The following is a 16,265-nucleotide window of genomic DNA, read 5'->3' on the forward strand; positions in this document are numbered from 1 at the left end:
TAATTCACAGAAAAGCAGATGCAAATTGCCAATGTAATTATGAAAAGATGTTCAACTTTCTTAGAGTTCAGAGAAATATTAATGATATGCCATTTTTTACCTTTCAATACTGACAGAAATTAAACAGATTGATCACATAGCATGGTGGGCCAGGATATGGGAAAACAGTATCATGTATTACTGATCAGAGTTGAAACTGCTACTGTATTATTGAAAAACAATCTGGCAATACTTATTAAAATGAAAAATGTGTGTGCCCTTTGATCTATCAATTCTACTTTGTGAATGCCGGCTGTGGAAATAAAAGCAATAGGATATGATATATGTACAAAGTTGTTTAGAGCAATATTGTTCCTTAGTGGCAAAAAAAAAAAAAAAAAAAAGGAGGAAAATAAACTGGGATTACACTGAATGTCTAACCATAGGGATGGTTGATTAAATTCTGATATATCTATACAATGGAACAACATGCAGCTATTGACCAGAATAAGTCAGGAGATGATCTTGGATCTGATCTTTTATTAATAAAATAACTAATTATATGTGTTTATAAATGCATCATAGAGACAGGGTGGGAAATTACTTGCAAACTATATTGCTTTTGGCAGAAAGAAGATATTTGAAGGGGTGGAGCCAAAAAGAGTTCTTAATTCATTTATTTTATGACTCTTTTGTTCAATTCCTTACAATAAGCATATATTACTTTTGCCATTTAAACAGTTTTACAAAGTTAAAAAAAACCATGTAACATATGTATGTATAAGTTTAGTCTCTGAATTGCTTTCCTGAAATATGAAAGAAAAGGAAACTATCTTCCTTGTGATCTAACTGCTTGCCAGACAATCCACATGGAAAGAGAAGTATATCAACCAGCACATGGTCCTTAATTATGATTACACTTTATTGCACTCAGCCTATTAAGTGCTTAAATTACCAGATAACAGAATCTATGTTCCTAATAGTGGGAAGTGTATTAATGGTATCTTTGCTCCTTGTTGTAGCCCAGTTCCAACAATCACGTGGATGAAGGTTAATGGTTATATTCCTGGTAAGGCACGTCTGCGTAAATCTCAGGCAGTACTGGAAATACCCAACGTGCAGCTGGATGATGCAGGCATATATGAGTGCAAAGCTGAAAACACACGTGGAAAAAATTCCTTTCGTGGACAATTACAAGTATACAGTAAGTGTTCTCAGCCAAGCTTGATGCTCTAGTCCCAAGCATCAAACTGAAACTGCAAATTAACTTGAACTAACTGTTATTTGTTAGGTGCAAAAAAAAAAAAGTAATAATTTATAATCATGATTCTTTTGCATAGTAAAGCATCAGGCAAAATTATACTACACACAGAAATTATTCAAATTAAAAATGAATGGGGAATTATCAGGTTCTTTGTATAGCACAGAGAATTAATAACCTTAAAAATGAGGTATTTTCCCAGCACCAAAGCCATCGTCTGATAACTTAGAAATCTTGTAACCTTTATTAACTTATTCTTGCCCTTGGCCTGAATCAGGAGTCACAATTTATTGCCCTTGAACCAAATCCTACCCAGTTGCCTTTTTTTCTTTTTTGTAGATAGAAATGTATTTGAACACACAGCCACATTCCTTTGTATACATATTGCCTCTGTCAGCTTTGCAGTGTTAAAGGAGAATTAAGTAGTTGAGAAAGAGATCAGCTGACTTGCAAAGCCTCAATATTTGCTATCTCATTCTTTACAGAAAAACTTTATTGCCCTAATCTAAATTAATGCATCTGTATGATAAATGACCTTTGCAGCCTATGTTTATAGTGTCCAGAAATTCCAAAGAGACAACCAAGTTTTGTGTAAGAATTGGGAAAATCTATTTCAAAAATCTATAATCTCATTTTTACCTCTATGAATCACAAATTGGACTTTTCATATTTACTACTTTTCATATTTGCTTTTATAATATACATTATAAAGGATAAGTTATAGTATTCTTATTTCCCAGATGAGGACACTAAAAAGCAGAGGAAAATGATAACCCAGAGCACTGATACAAGCAAATACAGATGCTTCCAATATGAAATTAAACAGATTGAATCCACCAGCAACTGTAACTGTCACTGTGTTTCAATATCAGTTCTCCTGAAGAAGTCAGTGTCCTTCACAGGGACTCTAAAGAGTATTCTGAAATATTAATATCTTAATTCAAACTGTTTTTCTTTTCTTACTTGTAACAACTCCTTTAGGAATTCAGCATGCCAGCCAAATTGACTATGCCATGCACATTTTGTTTATTCACTCATTGACTCAACTAATGTTTATTTAAAGTGCCTATTACTGCACTACATGGTGGCAATAGAGATTTGAAGGAGCTCTTGGTCCACTAGATTAGATGAAAAATAAACCCCACGTAGGACAGAGCATGCTATCTACTGTGATAAAAGCATATGCAAAGTTTATGGGAGCAGATTCTACTGCATTCTACTGGGATGATTCAAAGAAAGCATTCCAGAGAATTTGTACCTTAAAGGCTATCCCACCTACCAGTGCTCTGGCAGTTAGCTGACTCAGACCTATCCCCTACCATCAGCAGACTGGCTCCAGTCCCAGGACCTCCAGGGCCACACAACCAGCTACCCCAGTACATAGCCCCACCAACCAAAGTGTCAGTGCCAGCCCTGGGCCACCAAGCCATGCAGCCAGCCACTGTTATGACAAGCAGGCCAGCAGCCACTGTTATGACACACGGCCTGGCAGCAAACAAGCCAGAAATAAATGAAATAGAGACTAAAAATATACAAAAGATCAATGAAACTAAGCTAGTACTTTGCAAAGACAAGCAAAATTGATCAACATTTAGACAGACTCATAAAGAAAAAGAGAGAGAGGGTCCATATAAATAAAATCAGAAAAGAAAGAGGGGAAGTTATAGCCAACTCCACAGAAATTCAAGAGATTATAGAAGACTACTATCAACAATTATATGTCAATAAAATGGACAATGTAGAAGAAATGGATAAATTTCTGGAACTGTACAATCTCCCAAGAATGAATCAGGAAGAAACAGAAAATATGAACAGACCAATTACCAGTAATGAAATTGAATCAGTAATTGGGAAAAAAAAAAATCTCCCAGCAAAAAAAAAAAATCCAGTACCAGATGGCCTCACAGGTGAAATCTACCAAAAATTTAAAGAAAGTTAACATCTGTCATTTTCAAATGATTCAGAAATTTTCAGAGGAAAGAATACTTCTAAACGCCTTCTACAAGGTCAGCATCACCCTGAGACCAAAACCAAAGATATCTCACACACACACACACACACACACACACACACACACACAGAGAGAGAGAGAGAGAGATTACAGGCCAACATCACTGATAAACATAGAAACATAAATCCTCAACAAAATATGGGCAAATTGATATCAACAGTACATTAAAAGGACCATACACCATGATCAGGTGGGACTTATCCCAGAAATGTGAGGATAGTTCAACATTCACAAATCGATCAATGTGATATACCACCTTAAACACTGAAGAGTAAGAATCATATGATAATTTCAATAGATGCAGAAACAGCTTTAAACAAAATTCAAGATCGATTTATGATGGAAACTCAACAAAGAACATACCTCAACATGATAAAGGCCGTATATGACAACCTCACAGCTATCATCATACTTAATGGGAAAAGCCAAAAGAATCTCCTCTAAGATCAGAAGCAGGACAAGGATGCCCACTCGTGCCATTTTTATCCAACATAGTATTGGAAGTCCTAGCCACATTACTCAGACAAGAAAAAGGAATTAAAGGAATTCAGATTGGAAAAGAAGAAGTAAAACTCTTTGCAAACGATAGGATACATTTTAGAGAAAATTCTAAAGACACCACTGCAAAACTATTCAAACTCATCAATGAATTCAGTAGTTTCAAGACGCAAAATTAATATACAGAAATCTTTGCATTTCTATACACTAACAGCAAACTATCAGACAGAAAAATTAAGAAAACAGTCCCATTTACAACTGCATCAAAAAGAATAAAATACTTAGGAATAAATCTAACTAAGGAGGCAAAAGACCCATACTTTGAATAATAGGACACTGATGAAAGAAATTGAACACAACAAAAACAGTTGGAAAGATATACCATGCTCATAGATTGAAAGAATTAATAATGTTAAAATGCGCTTACTTCCCAAGACAACCTACAGATTTAATGTAATCCCTATTAAAATACCAAAGGCATTTTTCACAGAACTAAAAAAAATAATTCTTAAGTTTGTATGGAAACACAGAAGACGCCAAATAGCAAAAGAGTCTTGAGAAAGAAGAACCAAGCTGACAGTATCATGATCCTTGATTTCAAACTGTATTACAAAGCTACAGTAATCAGAACAGTGTGGTACTGGCACAGAAACAGAGACCTCGATCAGTGGAATCACCCCAGAAGTGAACCCCACGTGTATATGTTCAATTAATCTGTGACAAAGGAGGCAAGAATATACAATGAGGAAAAGATGGCCTTTTCAATAAAAGGTATTGGGAAAACTGGATAGCTACATGCAAAAGAATCCAACTGGACTACATTCTCATGCCATATACAAAAATAATCTCAAAATGAATTAAAGACCTAAATGTAAGACCTGAAACCATAAGATGCCTAGAAGAAAGCTTAGGCAGTGTGCTCTTTGATATCAGGCTTAGCAATATCTTTTGGATATGTCTCCTCAGGCGAGCAAAACAAAAGCGAAAATTAGAAAATGGGACTAAGTCAAACTAAAAAGGCTTTGCCCAGCAAAGGGGACTATCAACAAAACAAAAAGGTTGCCTACTGAATAGAAGATATTTGCAAATGATAAATCTGTAAGGAGTTAAAATCCAAAATATACAAAGAACTCATACAGCTCAACATAAAAAACAAAACAAAACAAAACAGTTAAAAAATGGGCAGAAGACCTGAATATATGTTTTGCCAGAGAAGACAGGCATACGGCCAACAGGTCTGTAAAAAGATGTTCAACATCTCTAGTCATCAGGGAAATGCAAATCAAAACCACAGTGAGACATCCCCTCAGATCTGTTAGAATGGCTATTATCAAACAACAAATAATTATTGGTGAAGATGGGAAGGGACCCTTGTGAACTGTTGTTGGGAATATAAATTGGTGCAGCCACTATGGAAAATAGTATGGAGGTTCCTCAGAAAATTAAAAATAGAACTACCATATGATTCAACAATTCCACTCCTGGGTATTTATGTAAAGAAATGAAAACAGTAATTTGAAATGAAATATATACTCCTATGTTTATCACAGGATTATTTACAATAGCCAAGATATGGAAGCAACCTAAGTGCCCATCTATAGATTAATGGATAAAGATGTGGTAGATAGATAGATAGACAGACAGACAGACAGACAGGAATAGTACTCAGCTTCAAAAAAAAGTGAAATCTTTCCATCTATGACAACATGGGTGGACCTAGAGAGTATTATGCTAAGAGAAATAAGTCAGAGAAAAACAAGTATGATATGATTTCACTTATATGTGGAATTAAAAAAAAAAGAAATGAACACACATAACAAACCAGAAACAGAACCTCAGGTACGGAGAACAAACAGGTGATTGCCAGAAGAGAGGGATGGAAAGATGAAAGAAATAGGTGAGGGTGATTAAGAGGTAAAAACTTTAAAATCTGCCAATGGAGAAAAGACACTTTAACTGTATCTTCTAGATTTTATACAATTATATTATCTCTTTTGTGATAAAGAAATTTTTCTATGTTGTAATTTTGAAAGCTTTTATATACATATATATATACACACACACACACATATATATACTAGAATGCTACTAAGTTTAAAACAATTTTACCTCAAATGAAATTTGTATTTACAATTTATGTTTCCAAAGCTATTCAGGCTCTATTAAGAAAGAAAAAGTAGAGCAGTTTTTCAGTAACGGACAGACATGCTGTATGACTTCAGCCTGTGCTAATGCTGTCTCAATGCTTAGAAGAAGCAGTGCCTCTAAACCTTCTCACTAAACAAGTTCTCGTCTCTCCGCGAGGAAATCTAGCCACTAACTATACAGTGGGTAAATCAACAAGATATAACTTCACTAGAAAGTGTTTTAAATTGTCAAAATGTCATCGTTGTATATATTTTTACACAGGAAATAGAGTTATGTGCGTAGTGCAATGCTGTTTCTTCCAAATACCTATAGTTACATGAATAGATTAAAAAATTTAATGCATATGAATTTGTGAATATTCCGTATGAAGTTTGAAGTTGGTGAAGTGTTTGAGAAATGAAATCCCCCTTCTTTAATGCTTAAACTCTTACAGCATACCCACACTGGGTAGAAAAACTGAACGATACTCAGTTAGACAGCGGGAGCCCTCTCCGATGGGAATGTAAGGCTACTGGAAAACCCAGACCCACCTACCGCTGGCTGAAGAACGGAGTACCCTTCTTGCTCCAGGTGCTGTTGGTAACCGTTAACCTGTTCTGGTGTAATTTCAGCAGGACTTCACACAGGACAAGCTGTCTTCCTTTGGTCTTATTGAAGGCCATTTCTTCCTTATCCCTTGTAATATATTTGAAATGAGAAAAGTAACAGATATATAAACAGAATTTTCCTTTTATTTTAATTATCTCATTACTTTTTTGAGTAATACATTGTTTCTTTAAATTTTATTCGATCCTATAAGTTCATAGGAAAATGTCACTGATTATCACAGACTCATTGCCATTTCTAGCAGACTTTTAGGTGTCCCATAGCTTACTGCTGTCCCTTTGCAGATGATGAAATTATCTCCAAGAAGTAAAGTGATTTTCCTAAGATCACATATCTAGTAAAAGATGAAACTGGAAGAGAATCATAGGCTACCATGTCCCGGGCAGGTTCCTTCCATGACATCCTGCTACACATAGACTTAAATTCCTTTTTAGTAAATCTATCGCATATTTTTAAAACAACTTAATGTTTACTGGACTTGAAAATAAATCAATTACCGATGACTAACAGAATAGTTGTTATAATTTCAGCTCTTTCCCTTGTTGTGACCTTTCCAGGAAGGACGGCAGAGAGGGAATAGTTCACTATTCTTGGACAAAATGGAGGGAAAGTGTATAAAGTTGAAATTCCAAACACAGTTTCTGCCCAGGTCCCACCATTATCAAAGACCTCTTGTCCCTCATTTTTCTCTTTGGGCCTTGGTTTGCTCTTTTGTAAAATGAAGAGATTGGATCAGATCAGCCCCACAGCATCAACATTCCCTCATTCTAAAACCAGTCAGGCCAAAACAAAACACAACTGCACAAAAAGACAGACACAGATAAAAAGAAGAATAGAGCTGTTAACGAAAATTGAGAGGGAGAGAGTGGGAATCCTGAGACATTGGTTCGTTGCCTCCTTCTCTTACTTCTCCTAGGCTCCCAGGTAAACCTTGAGAAGGGACTGGGCTGGTTATGTGTTCTACTCCCACCATCCAAGGAAAGTGAATTCTACTGGCAGAGAATAGTCTGCTAAGTGAGTGGGTTTACTTTAAAAATGATGTCAAGTTACTTGGCATCTCTGTTGATAGATCCAAGCACTGCTCACTAAAATTAAAAGAATGATTCGCTTGTCATTAAGTAGATAAGATACCTGGTTGTTTAACAATATTTTAAACTGAATATTTGTTTTTAAAATGTGCTCTAGGCCTCAGTTTACCTCATTTATGTACTCTCAGTATTCTGCCTTCTGTATTATTTCACCTGACAATGAAGTTTATATTTTCTGACCAATAATTTTATACAGACTTCAGTTGCTGGCCAGTTCTTTATTTCTGTTACTGTGTTGGGAACTTGGAAAAGGCAAACTTCTGACCAGATCAATATAGTAAGAGGATTCTTGTTATAACCTTGATCTCATTTGTCTACAGTCTCCGTCCTTTCCTACCATTTGAACTCTTGCTTCTCCTTTACTAATTCAAATAAAAACATTCAAATGTACTGATTGTAGTTCAAACGCTTAACTAGTCAACCCAACAGAAGCAGCTCAATTTACAAACATAACCAAAAGTAAAACTCATAAGAATAACTACAGGAAAAATACAGTTGTAATTCCTTTTATGACCAAGAAATAGTCATATTTTCATGAGACATGGATAATCAACAGATAATTTGTGTTGCTAAGTTGTCAAATCATATTCAACTGCATTAATTGAAGGCCTTTTTTTTTGTCTGAGTCTAGGAGAGAGTAACTGCAAAATCTGTATGATTTGTTCATTTTCTATATCTGTATTTTTTATTCCATTACAGAGTAGGGTGGAGATGGTCAATGGAGTATTGATGATCCATAATGTGAATCAGTCAGATGCTGGAATGTATCAGTGTTTGGCTGAAAATAAATATGGAGCCATTTACGCCAGTGCTGAGCTGAAGATTCTAGGTATGCAATTTTTAAGCAAATAAATAGGAAAAAAGTGTTGCTTCTTTTCATGCTCTAATTCTTACTATACGGAAGGTTTATGATGTGATTGTAAAAACCAATTTTTTAGCTTGAAAGGAAATATTACGTCTTGCTGATATGTATTTTCTAAGGTTTAAGAGAAAAGTTTACATTCTGTACATTGTCCCATAACTTTTTTATGAAATTTTCTTTAACTTTAGTTTTAATATTAACAGGTTTACACAGTATGTCTTTTCTATGGCATTAAAAAGAATATAAGAAATGTATGTTAATTTTCAAGGAAGAATGCCTTTAGGGGTGAGTGATCAGAATGTAGGTTTCTTCCTGCTCTCATAGCAATGCTTAACATTTTCCCAAGCCCCTCCTACCTGCCAGTAGGTGCGTGGCTCCTGCAAGGCAAGACTTCCAAGGAAAGCACCCTCTCATAAAGGGGCATCAACTGTTATCCTTACAGGTTGATAAAAGCCCTCCTGAGGCCAGGCCCAGCAGCCTTCTAGGGTTACAACCCTGGTGAGAAAACGTGCCAGACTCCAGCACCACTTCACTATTTACTACAGAAAAGTTCAATACAGGCAATAGGCTACCCAGATTGCGCATATTTAGGTCACTGGAATGGATTTTACTTTTTTCCACTCTGAGGATTTTCTAACCGTTGGCTCTGGGGTGATTATAATACAAGAAAGACTTAAAAGATCTTAACACACCAGCTCTGAAAAGTAGGCAGGAGCCTAAGTGTGCTTTGTACTTTCCACTTACCCAAAGGATAATACTAACAGAGGCACCCAAGATTTTAGGAATCTGGAGATTCACCATTCACATATCAGCTATATATCATACACCATAAATCAACTTGTTGAATTATGAATGTTTGCATTTGAAATTTCTTCACATTGCAACAAATCCATCCAAAATAGATACAGGAGTCCATGTTTCAATCTCTCACATCCTAACTGATCAAATATTAATGTACTTTATTCTCAGCTCACACTCCAACATTTCTGATTTTAAAAGCTGATTCAGCCTTCACCTAGTTAATGGTTTACCCAGAAACACTCTCAAATGTGTCTTTTTCTCATTCACTAAACATATTTCCAAAATTACCTTTTACGAGGCAACCAAAAACGTTCCCTGCAGTCTTCCTGTAAATTCCTTCACTTTTCTTTCAATTTTTTAACCCACTCAGTAGCATACATACTGTTTTATGTTGCACATATACCGTGTAATGTTGTGCCATGCATTACACTGCTATATGATGGACATAAAACACTATGAAATATTCATGAAATTGTTGAATTGGTGTAAATAAATGTCTCAGGTACAGTACACTGTGTACATATCTTCTAGGTTCTGTTTTAGAGTCAAAAGTATCTTTTTTTTTTTATTTGTTTTGGTCTCTGAGTCATGTGCTTAAAGGCCCAGCATTCTCAATTACAGCCACCCACTGGAATTACCCTGGAAGTTTTAATTAAGTGTCTTAATAAAAATCTAGTAAAAACAATATTAACGTTAATGAATGATCAGGCCTAGTGAATAACTGTGAACAATGAAATAAAATTTTAATTGAAATTTAAATAATTCAGTTTCTTAAAAATGTCTTTTTCTTTGAAAACTACATTTAATTTTGTATAATGTTAAAATAAAATATGCATTAGTTAGAAAATGGATGACACAGGATTGACTTCTCCACAGGTAACCTCTGTTTTTCCAAAGGAAGCTCAAAATAGACTTCTGTGTTCAACCCCTTCACCTTTTGCCCAAGGAGCTCATTAATCTTTCATAATTAAAGTTAATAATCATAATGAAAGCGTGTCATTCTTTGAAATAACCTTTGTCTGTGGGCCCCACAGTTGTATGGAACCATCACCTGCTAAGAGAAAGAACAGCCAATAAGATATCTATGAATTAATAAATTGTAAGTTAGTGCCATTTATATATGCAGATTATCCTGTGATTTTGTTAGAAATGTGTCCAAAAGATAAAGTTGCAAAATCTTGATGAATCATCCGTTAGAGATTATTGTCATTGCTTCTGGTAGAGCTAACATTTTCTTTCTCGTAGCTTCAGCTCCCACTTTTGCACTGAATCAACTGAAGAGAACAATAATTGTTACCAAAGGCCAAGAAGTCATCATAGAGTGCAAACCCCAGGGCTCTCCAAAACCAACCGTCTCTTGGAAGAAGGGGGACAAAACCGTCAGAGAGAATAAAAGGTTAGAAGTCTGTTTCATAGTTCAAACTCTTAACATCAGACTGTTTTGAAGTTGCAGGTGAAACACACAAAGTATACAAGAAAGGGTCTTGCCGTAATTGTGAGACATATTTCATGAACTGATTAAACTACGGTTTTCTCTACATAGTGATTTAAAAAAGGATCAAGTGACTAAAAGAGGAAAAAAAAGTTGTGTCTAATATAGCCAGACTTCTTTGCTTCTGTGGTATTTCAGCACCAATTGGGAATTTCACCAGGTTATGAAGAAAACAAACACTTTTATTAAGTTAGTTATTTTGGGTTTTCATTTTGGGTCTGCAGATTTTGAGGATCCACAGGTTACCTACGATAATTTTTAGAGGTTGGGTTCTCATTTCAATGTTAATATTAAAAATAATATAAACATATTCTGGGTCTTCTGGATAATCACTTTATGACAGAATACACAAGGGAAATTTGTGCCCAAGTTCGCCTTTTCTGTTTTCAGTCATACTGATGCAAAATATTACAGAATTATTTAAACTGCCCCAGGCAAGTGTGCAGAGGACTATTCAACATGTAAAGATTTGTCTTTGGTATGTAAAGCCAAAGGATATCACAGAGCATAAATGGCAGAAAATGATGAGATAATCAAATAATTGCATGACAGTCTGTATCTGCCAAATTTGGAAGTCCCATACTTTACCTTTCATTACCATATGGTGCTGCAAATGGTGATTTAACTTTGAAAAAATATTATCCTCCATTATGTTCAAATAATACTGCAGATGTTCTAGAGTTTTGTTTTTCATTTGGTCTATAAAGATGAGGGGTTTATACTTTTTTATGTTTGTTCAGATCTCAGTAATCACATAACTAAAATAAATTAAATCAACATTAGGAGTTTATTTGAATAATTCTTTAAGTAATTTTGGAACATTTTGAAATATTTAAAAAATTTCTATAGAATATATGTATATATGTTTTTTCTCATTCAAGTCTGAGAACTACTGATTTCATTTGCCTACCTCTCATAAAATAATTTATGAAATAATTGGATTCCATTCAGGCCAGAGGATCTATGCTGCCTGGAAAAAGTGGTCACCTAGGATTGACATGGGTCATAATAGAATCTTATTTTGATAAAAATTTCTTTTCCTTAGGGAGGGTAGGGTTAGGGAGCAGATCACACACTGTGAGATCAGTATTGCATGTGGTTGAATTGCGTATGGTTCAACTGAATTTTTTTGGATTGTTTATCACAAATATAAAAAAAAAACACCTGACACAAAACTTTAATTAAAGCAGAAGAAAATTAATTTGTTGTATACTAGTTAACAATATTTAATTTACACTGTTTGGTTATCATTTTTTCCAAATGTATTAAAATTTTCATTTCATCAAAGTACACATGCCATACTAGTGCAGGCCATTCCCTGTGAAAGGCATTACTTGGTTTTGTGCCTGCGGATGGCATGTGTGCTCTTTCTTATTTATTTCATTTCATCATAGATTGTTTCTCATCAACTATTCATAGACATCCCATTGAGTTTAAAAAGTGTGGCAAAAGAAGTATTGATTGAGGAACAGGATGATGAGTTTTCTGTTACAACTAATGTAAGCATAATAAACTTTTTTCTTTTCTAGAAGTTGAAAAGTATAATTTGTGAATTTTCCATTTTTCTTGTTCCCCTTTCTCTTCACTGCTAACCCCTTGGGTTAGTGAGACAAATACAATGGCTTCAAACCCAAATCACTCAATTTTTCAAGATGTCAATGCTTCTGGTCAAAGTGCTATTTAGGAAGAAGGCCAAAAGGTGTTTTATTTATTAAGTAAAAGCAAGACTTGGACACAGTTACCTAGCATTTTGTTACCCTGAACTATATATGTTTAGGTCTCTAAAGTGATTTAATTTAATAATGAGGACTCAAAATATAGTGCATTTTTACTCTTAATAATTGACAGGCACTCTTGCAAAATATTATTTTTAGTGATATACGATTTATTAGTATATTGGACAGCCCTATATTTCATGAAGAATACAATCTAGTTGGAGATAAAAATATAAATATTTAAATCTTAAAATAGAGGCTAGTATTTAAAATAACAATAGAAAGAATTCTACCAAGTAGTATAAGACACATAGATATTTGGAAAACTGTACATTTAAAAAATATGAGTGGAAACTTGGAACTTAACATTTCCAATGTATATATTACATATTCTTTAAAATAGTATTTCAGTTATATATGACAGCTTATTTTCTTACGCATATTTTAGATCACTTGTCTCTGTTACAAAGCACCTCAACCATTTGTAAGAGCTGTAAATACAAATTTAAGTGGAAAGAGAGGTGTTAAAAAAACTGTTAAGGCTTTGGAAATTTGGGTCAAGTATATTTCACATTGGGGCTACAGTATCTAATCATGGTTTATTTTTTTGTAGTATAAGCATATTCACCAGTCATGTGATCTGCATCAAATATGTTCCCCACTCATCCAACCTAAAACTGGAAATAATTTTAAATGAATTAGTCTTATCCTTCATTCAAGATTTTCACAGTCATTTGGGGTACCCTCCAAATTAAAGACTGAAACCGCAAATGACAGTTTCCTATGTGGGCAAGTAAAGACTAGTATTACATTGGGGAAAAGATGTTAAAGTAATAATGTTCTATAAGGAAACATTTAAATGTGAAAACATAACCAGTTTCAAAGCATAAAATTGTGTCCAGAGCATTAGCATAAAAATGTAATAAAAGATTTTAATTGCAGGGGAAAAAATGTCACCTAATCATGTGAAAATATGTCAGAAACTCAAAAAGGTAAATTGGAATCTAGCCCTAACTGCAATTTAACTCTAAACTGTGAATGCAGTAACAACCAGAGGTTAAGATTCAATCATTTGTTTTATCACTAGAGTGCCAAACAATTCATTAATTTACCCTTTTCTGCCAGACTTTGGTGGAATCCTCCAAAATTCAATTTCATTTTTTTGAGGTGGGGGGAGGAATTCTTCAAAACACAGCTTTTTTATACTTACCTGTTTTGCTAAAGAAATACATAAATCATTATCCTAAAGTTTAAAACTCAGTAAAGAATAACTAGAACATAATATGACTTCCAGAAGAAATATGATTAACAGATAAGTTGCCGCTCATATATTACAAAATATTTCATTCATTTGACCCTAAATGATACATGTGAAGTATATAAGAAAATGGATTATATTAGCGTTTGTGAATTGTTTGTAGTCATCTGTTGCTTATATTACAGAATGAGTTGTTTATATCAGAAAATGATCGATATGCATGGCTGCTTAAAGAGTAAATCATATTATTACTGATAACGATGATGGCTGCTTCTAAGTCTGTAGCACTTATCCTTTACAGAGCACTATAACATTGCGAGTAACGATAGAATCCAGTGTGTAAAACAGGAAGGCTCTGAGGTTTCAACACGTTACTTAATTTCCTTACTTATAAAATGGGCATCTAAAAGAATAACCTCGTTGGGTTGTGAGAAATAAATGAAAGTTTGTGTGTAAAGTACATTGGCTGGTGGATGGTATTTAGTAAGTGACCAGTGAGTGTTACCGTGCTGACGAGGCTGTGCTCCTGCTGTCGATGGTCGTGGTGGTGGCCATGATGATGGTATCATTTGAACCTCGGAATCTTTGAACACTGGCATCAGTTTTTGTTATCAGTAGTTCCAGAAACTTTAACACTTCCTTATTCTTTCTCCAGTAATTAACGGAAAGGTACCTGAATTAAGTTATTGTCTGGGATTAAAGGAGTCTTCTAGGCCTTCCATGTGATACATTTGTTTATCTGTGTCCTGAAATTGACATTCTCAGTCCATCAGACCGCAAACCTCCACTTCTTGGCATCTGTTCTTAGTGTGGCCACTCTCACCAAACTAACCCACTCCTCGTTCAGTATTGCTGGGATAGTTTCTGTACTAGCAGGCTGAGTGGCTGGTTGTTCCATGATCAGTAATACAGGCCGTGTGAATATACGCAGAGGTGATATACACAGGGAGTTACATGCTGCTGTCCAGTTTTCCCAACACCATTTGCTGAAGAGACTGTCTTTATTCCATTGTATATTCTTGCCTCCTTTGTCGAAGATTAGTTGACCAAAAGTTTGTAGGTTCATTTCTGGGCTTTCTATTCTGTTCCATTTGTCCGTATGTCTGTTTTTGTACCAATACCATGCTGTCTTGACGACTGTAGCTCTATAGTATCGTCTGACGTCTGGGAGAGTTATTCCTCCAGCCTGTTTCCTTTTTTTCAGTAATGCTGTGGCAATTCTAGGTCTTTGATGGTTCCATATAAATTTTATGATTTGTTCTAGTTCTGTGAAATATGTGCTGGGTAATTTGATAGGGATTGCATTAAATCTGTAGATTGCCTTGGGCAGTGTGACCGTTTTAACAATATTGATTCTTCCAATCCAGGAGCATGGGAATGGAAATAGAGAAGAAGACTTTTCAAGATGTTTAAACTATATTTATTTTTTATTTTTCTTTTAAGGATTTTCCAGGTTTTACCCCAGTGCTTTTAAAGATCACCAGCATATATCCACTTAACTTACTTTATCAATCATGCCCAATTTCATACTAAAACGAATATGCTCCAGGAGTACTAACACATGAAACAGTCCAAGGGGATTTTCTCCTCTCGTATTTATACTTTCATTCAGAATGTTCTGCTCATCAAACTTATATTAGATTTTCACTTCAGCTCATTATTTCTATTACTTGGCCATTAACTTCTGTTAAAAATATAATCACCCAGAGGCACTCCAGCAGTGCACAAATATTAAGTCTTCATTATTCCGTATTCATTTCCTGTACTTTTTGTGGACAAAGACAGTCTTGGTTGAAATGAAGGATACATAGTTTTTGATAAAGGCACAGTTTATTTGTTTCCTTTCCATCTGCATTGTTATATAAACTGCTATGAAAATGCATACAATATGCCATATATGTTTTTAAAAATTTGCACAATTATTGAAATAAGTACCAAGTTTCATTTCTAGACCGGGGTGGGGGTACCAGTTACAGAGATAATGAACTATAATTCACATGGATGCCAAAGAAATCCTGCATCCCAAAATATAAAAAGAATCCTATGGAGGGGCAGTATTATAGCATCATTTTTCTTTTATGGGACTATAATCTAAGCAAAGACTTGTCCAAAATCCTCTGTAATAATCCTCTGCTCACCAAAGGAGCTTCAGAACAGCGAAGTTTCCAACTTACTCGTTTAGCACGCACAGAAAATTGCACTTGAAGTGCCCATTAGTTGACTTCTAGTGGGAATTCATGTTGTGTTTATTGGGCAACAGTGATCAGGCTCACATACTGACTCACAGACACATGGAAAAATATGTTCTTAGTGCAGGCCCTGAAGGACATGGTTACTGAGGGGAAAACGGGGTCTTCTTACTCTTTCTAAGGAAGAAGAGGAATTCATGGGTATAATTAGGGCCTTGTTTCTGTCCCATTGTTTCCATCTACATGCTGTGTCTGCTAATGAACAAGCTGTTTTGTCGTTTCCTCTGTGACAATGTCTTTTACATATTAAGAACATAAAACAACAGAGACCCTAGGTATCTTGTTTTTTTCAGGGTC

At 34.9% G+C, this 16,265-nt stretch overlaps 1 protein-coding gene across 1 annotated transcript in view; it reads left to right on the forward strand.

Moving 5' to 3' along the window:
• The window catches only part of CNTN5 (contactin 5), a 1,016,453-nt gene that overhangs the window by 774,742 nt on the left and 225,446 nt on the right, over positions 1–16,265 (forward strand). Inside the window, exons 10-13 of the mRNA XM_031460619.2 lie at positions 1,002–1,183; positions 6,331–6,467; positions 8,291–8,420; positions 10,500–10,650. Of these exons, the coding sequence (XP_031316479.2) occupies positions 1,002–1,183; positions 6,331–6,467; positions 8,291–8,420; positions 10,500–10,650 (600 nt within the window). The remainder of the gene's footprint in view (positions 1–1,001; positions 1,184–6,330; positions 6,468–8,290; positions 8,421–10,499; positions 10,651–16,265) is intronic.

The sequence above is a fragment of the Camelus dromedarius genome, chromosome 12 (assembly GCF_036321535.1).
Source record: "Camelus dromedarius isolate mCamDro1 chromosome 12, mCamDro1.pat, whole genome shotgun sequence".
Taxonomy (NCBI): domain Eukaryota; kingdom Metazoa; phylum Chordata; class Mammalia; order Artiodactyla; family Camelidae; genus Camelus; species Camelus dromedarius.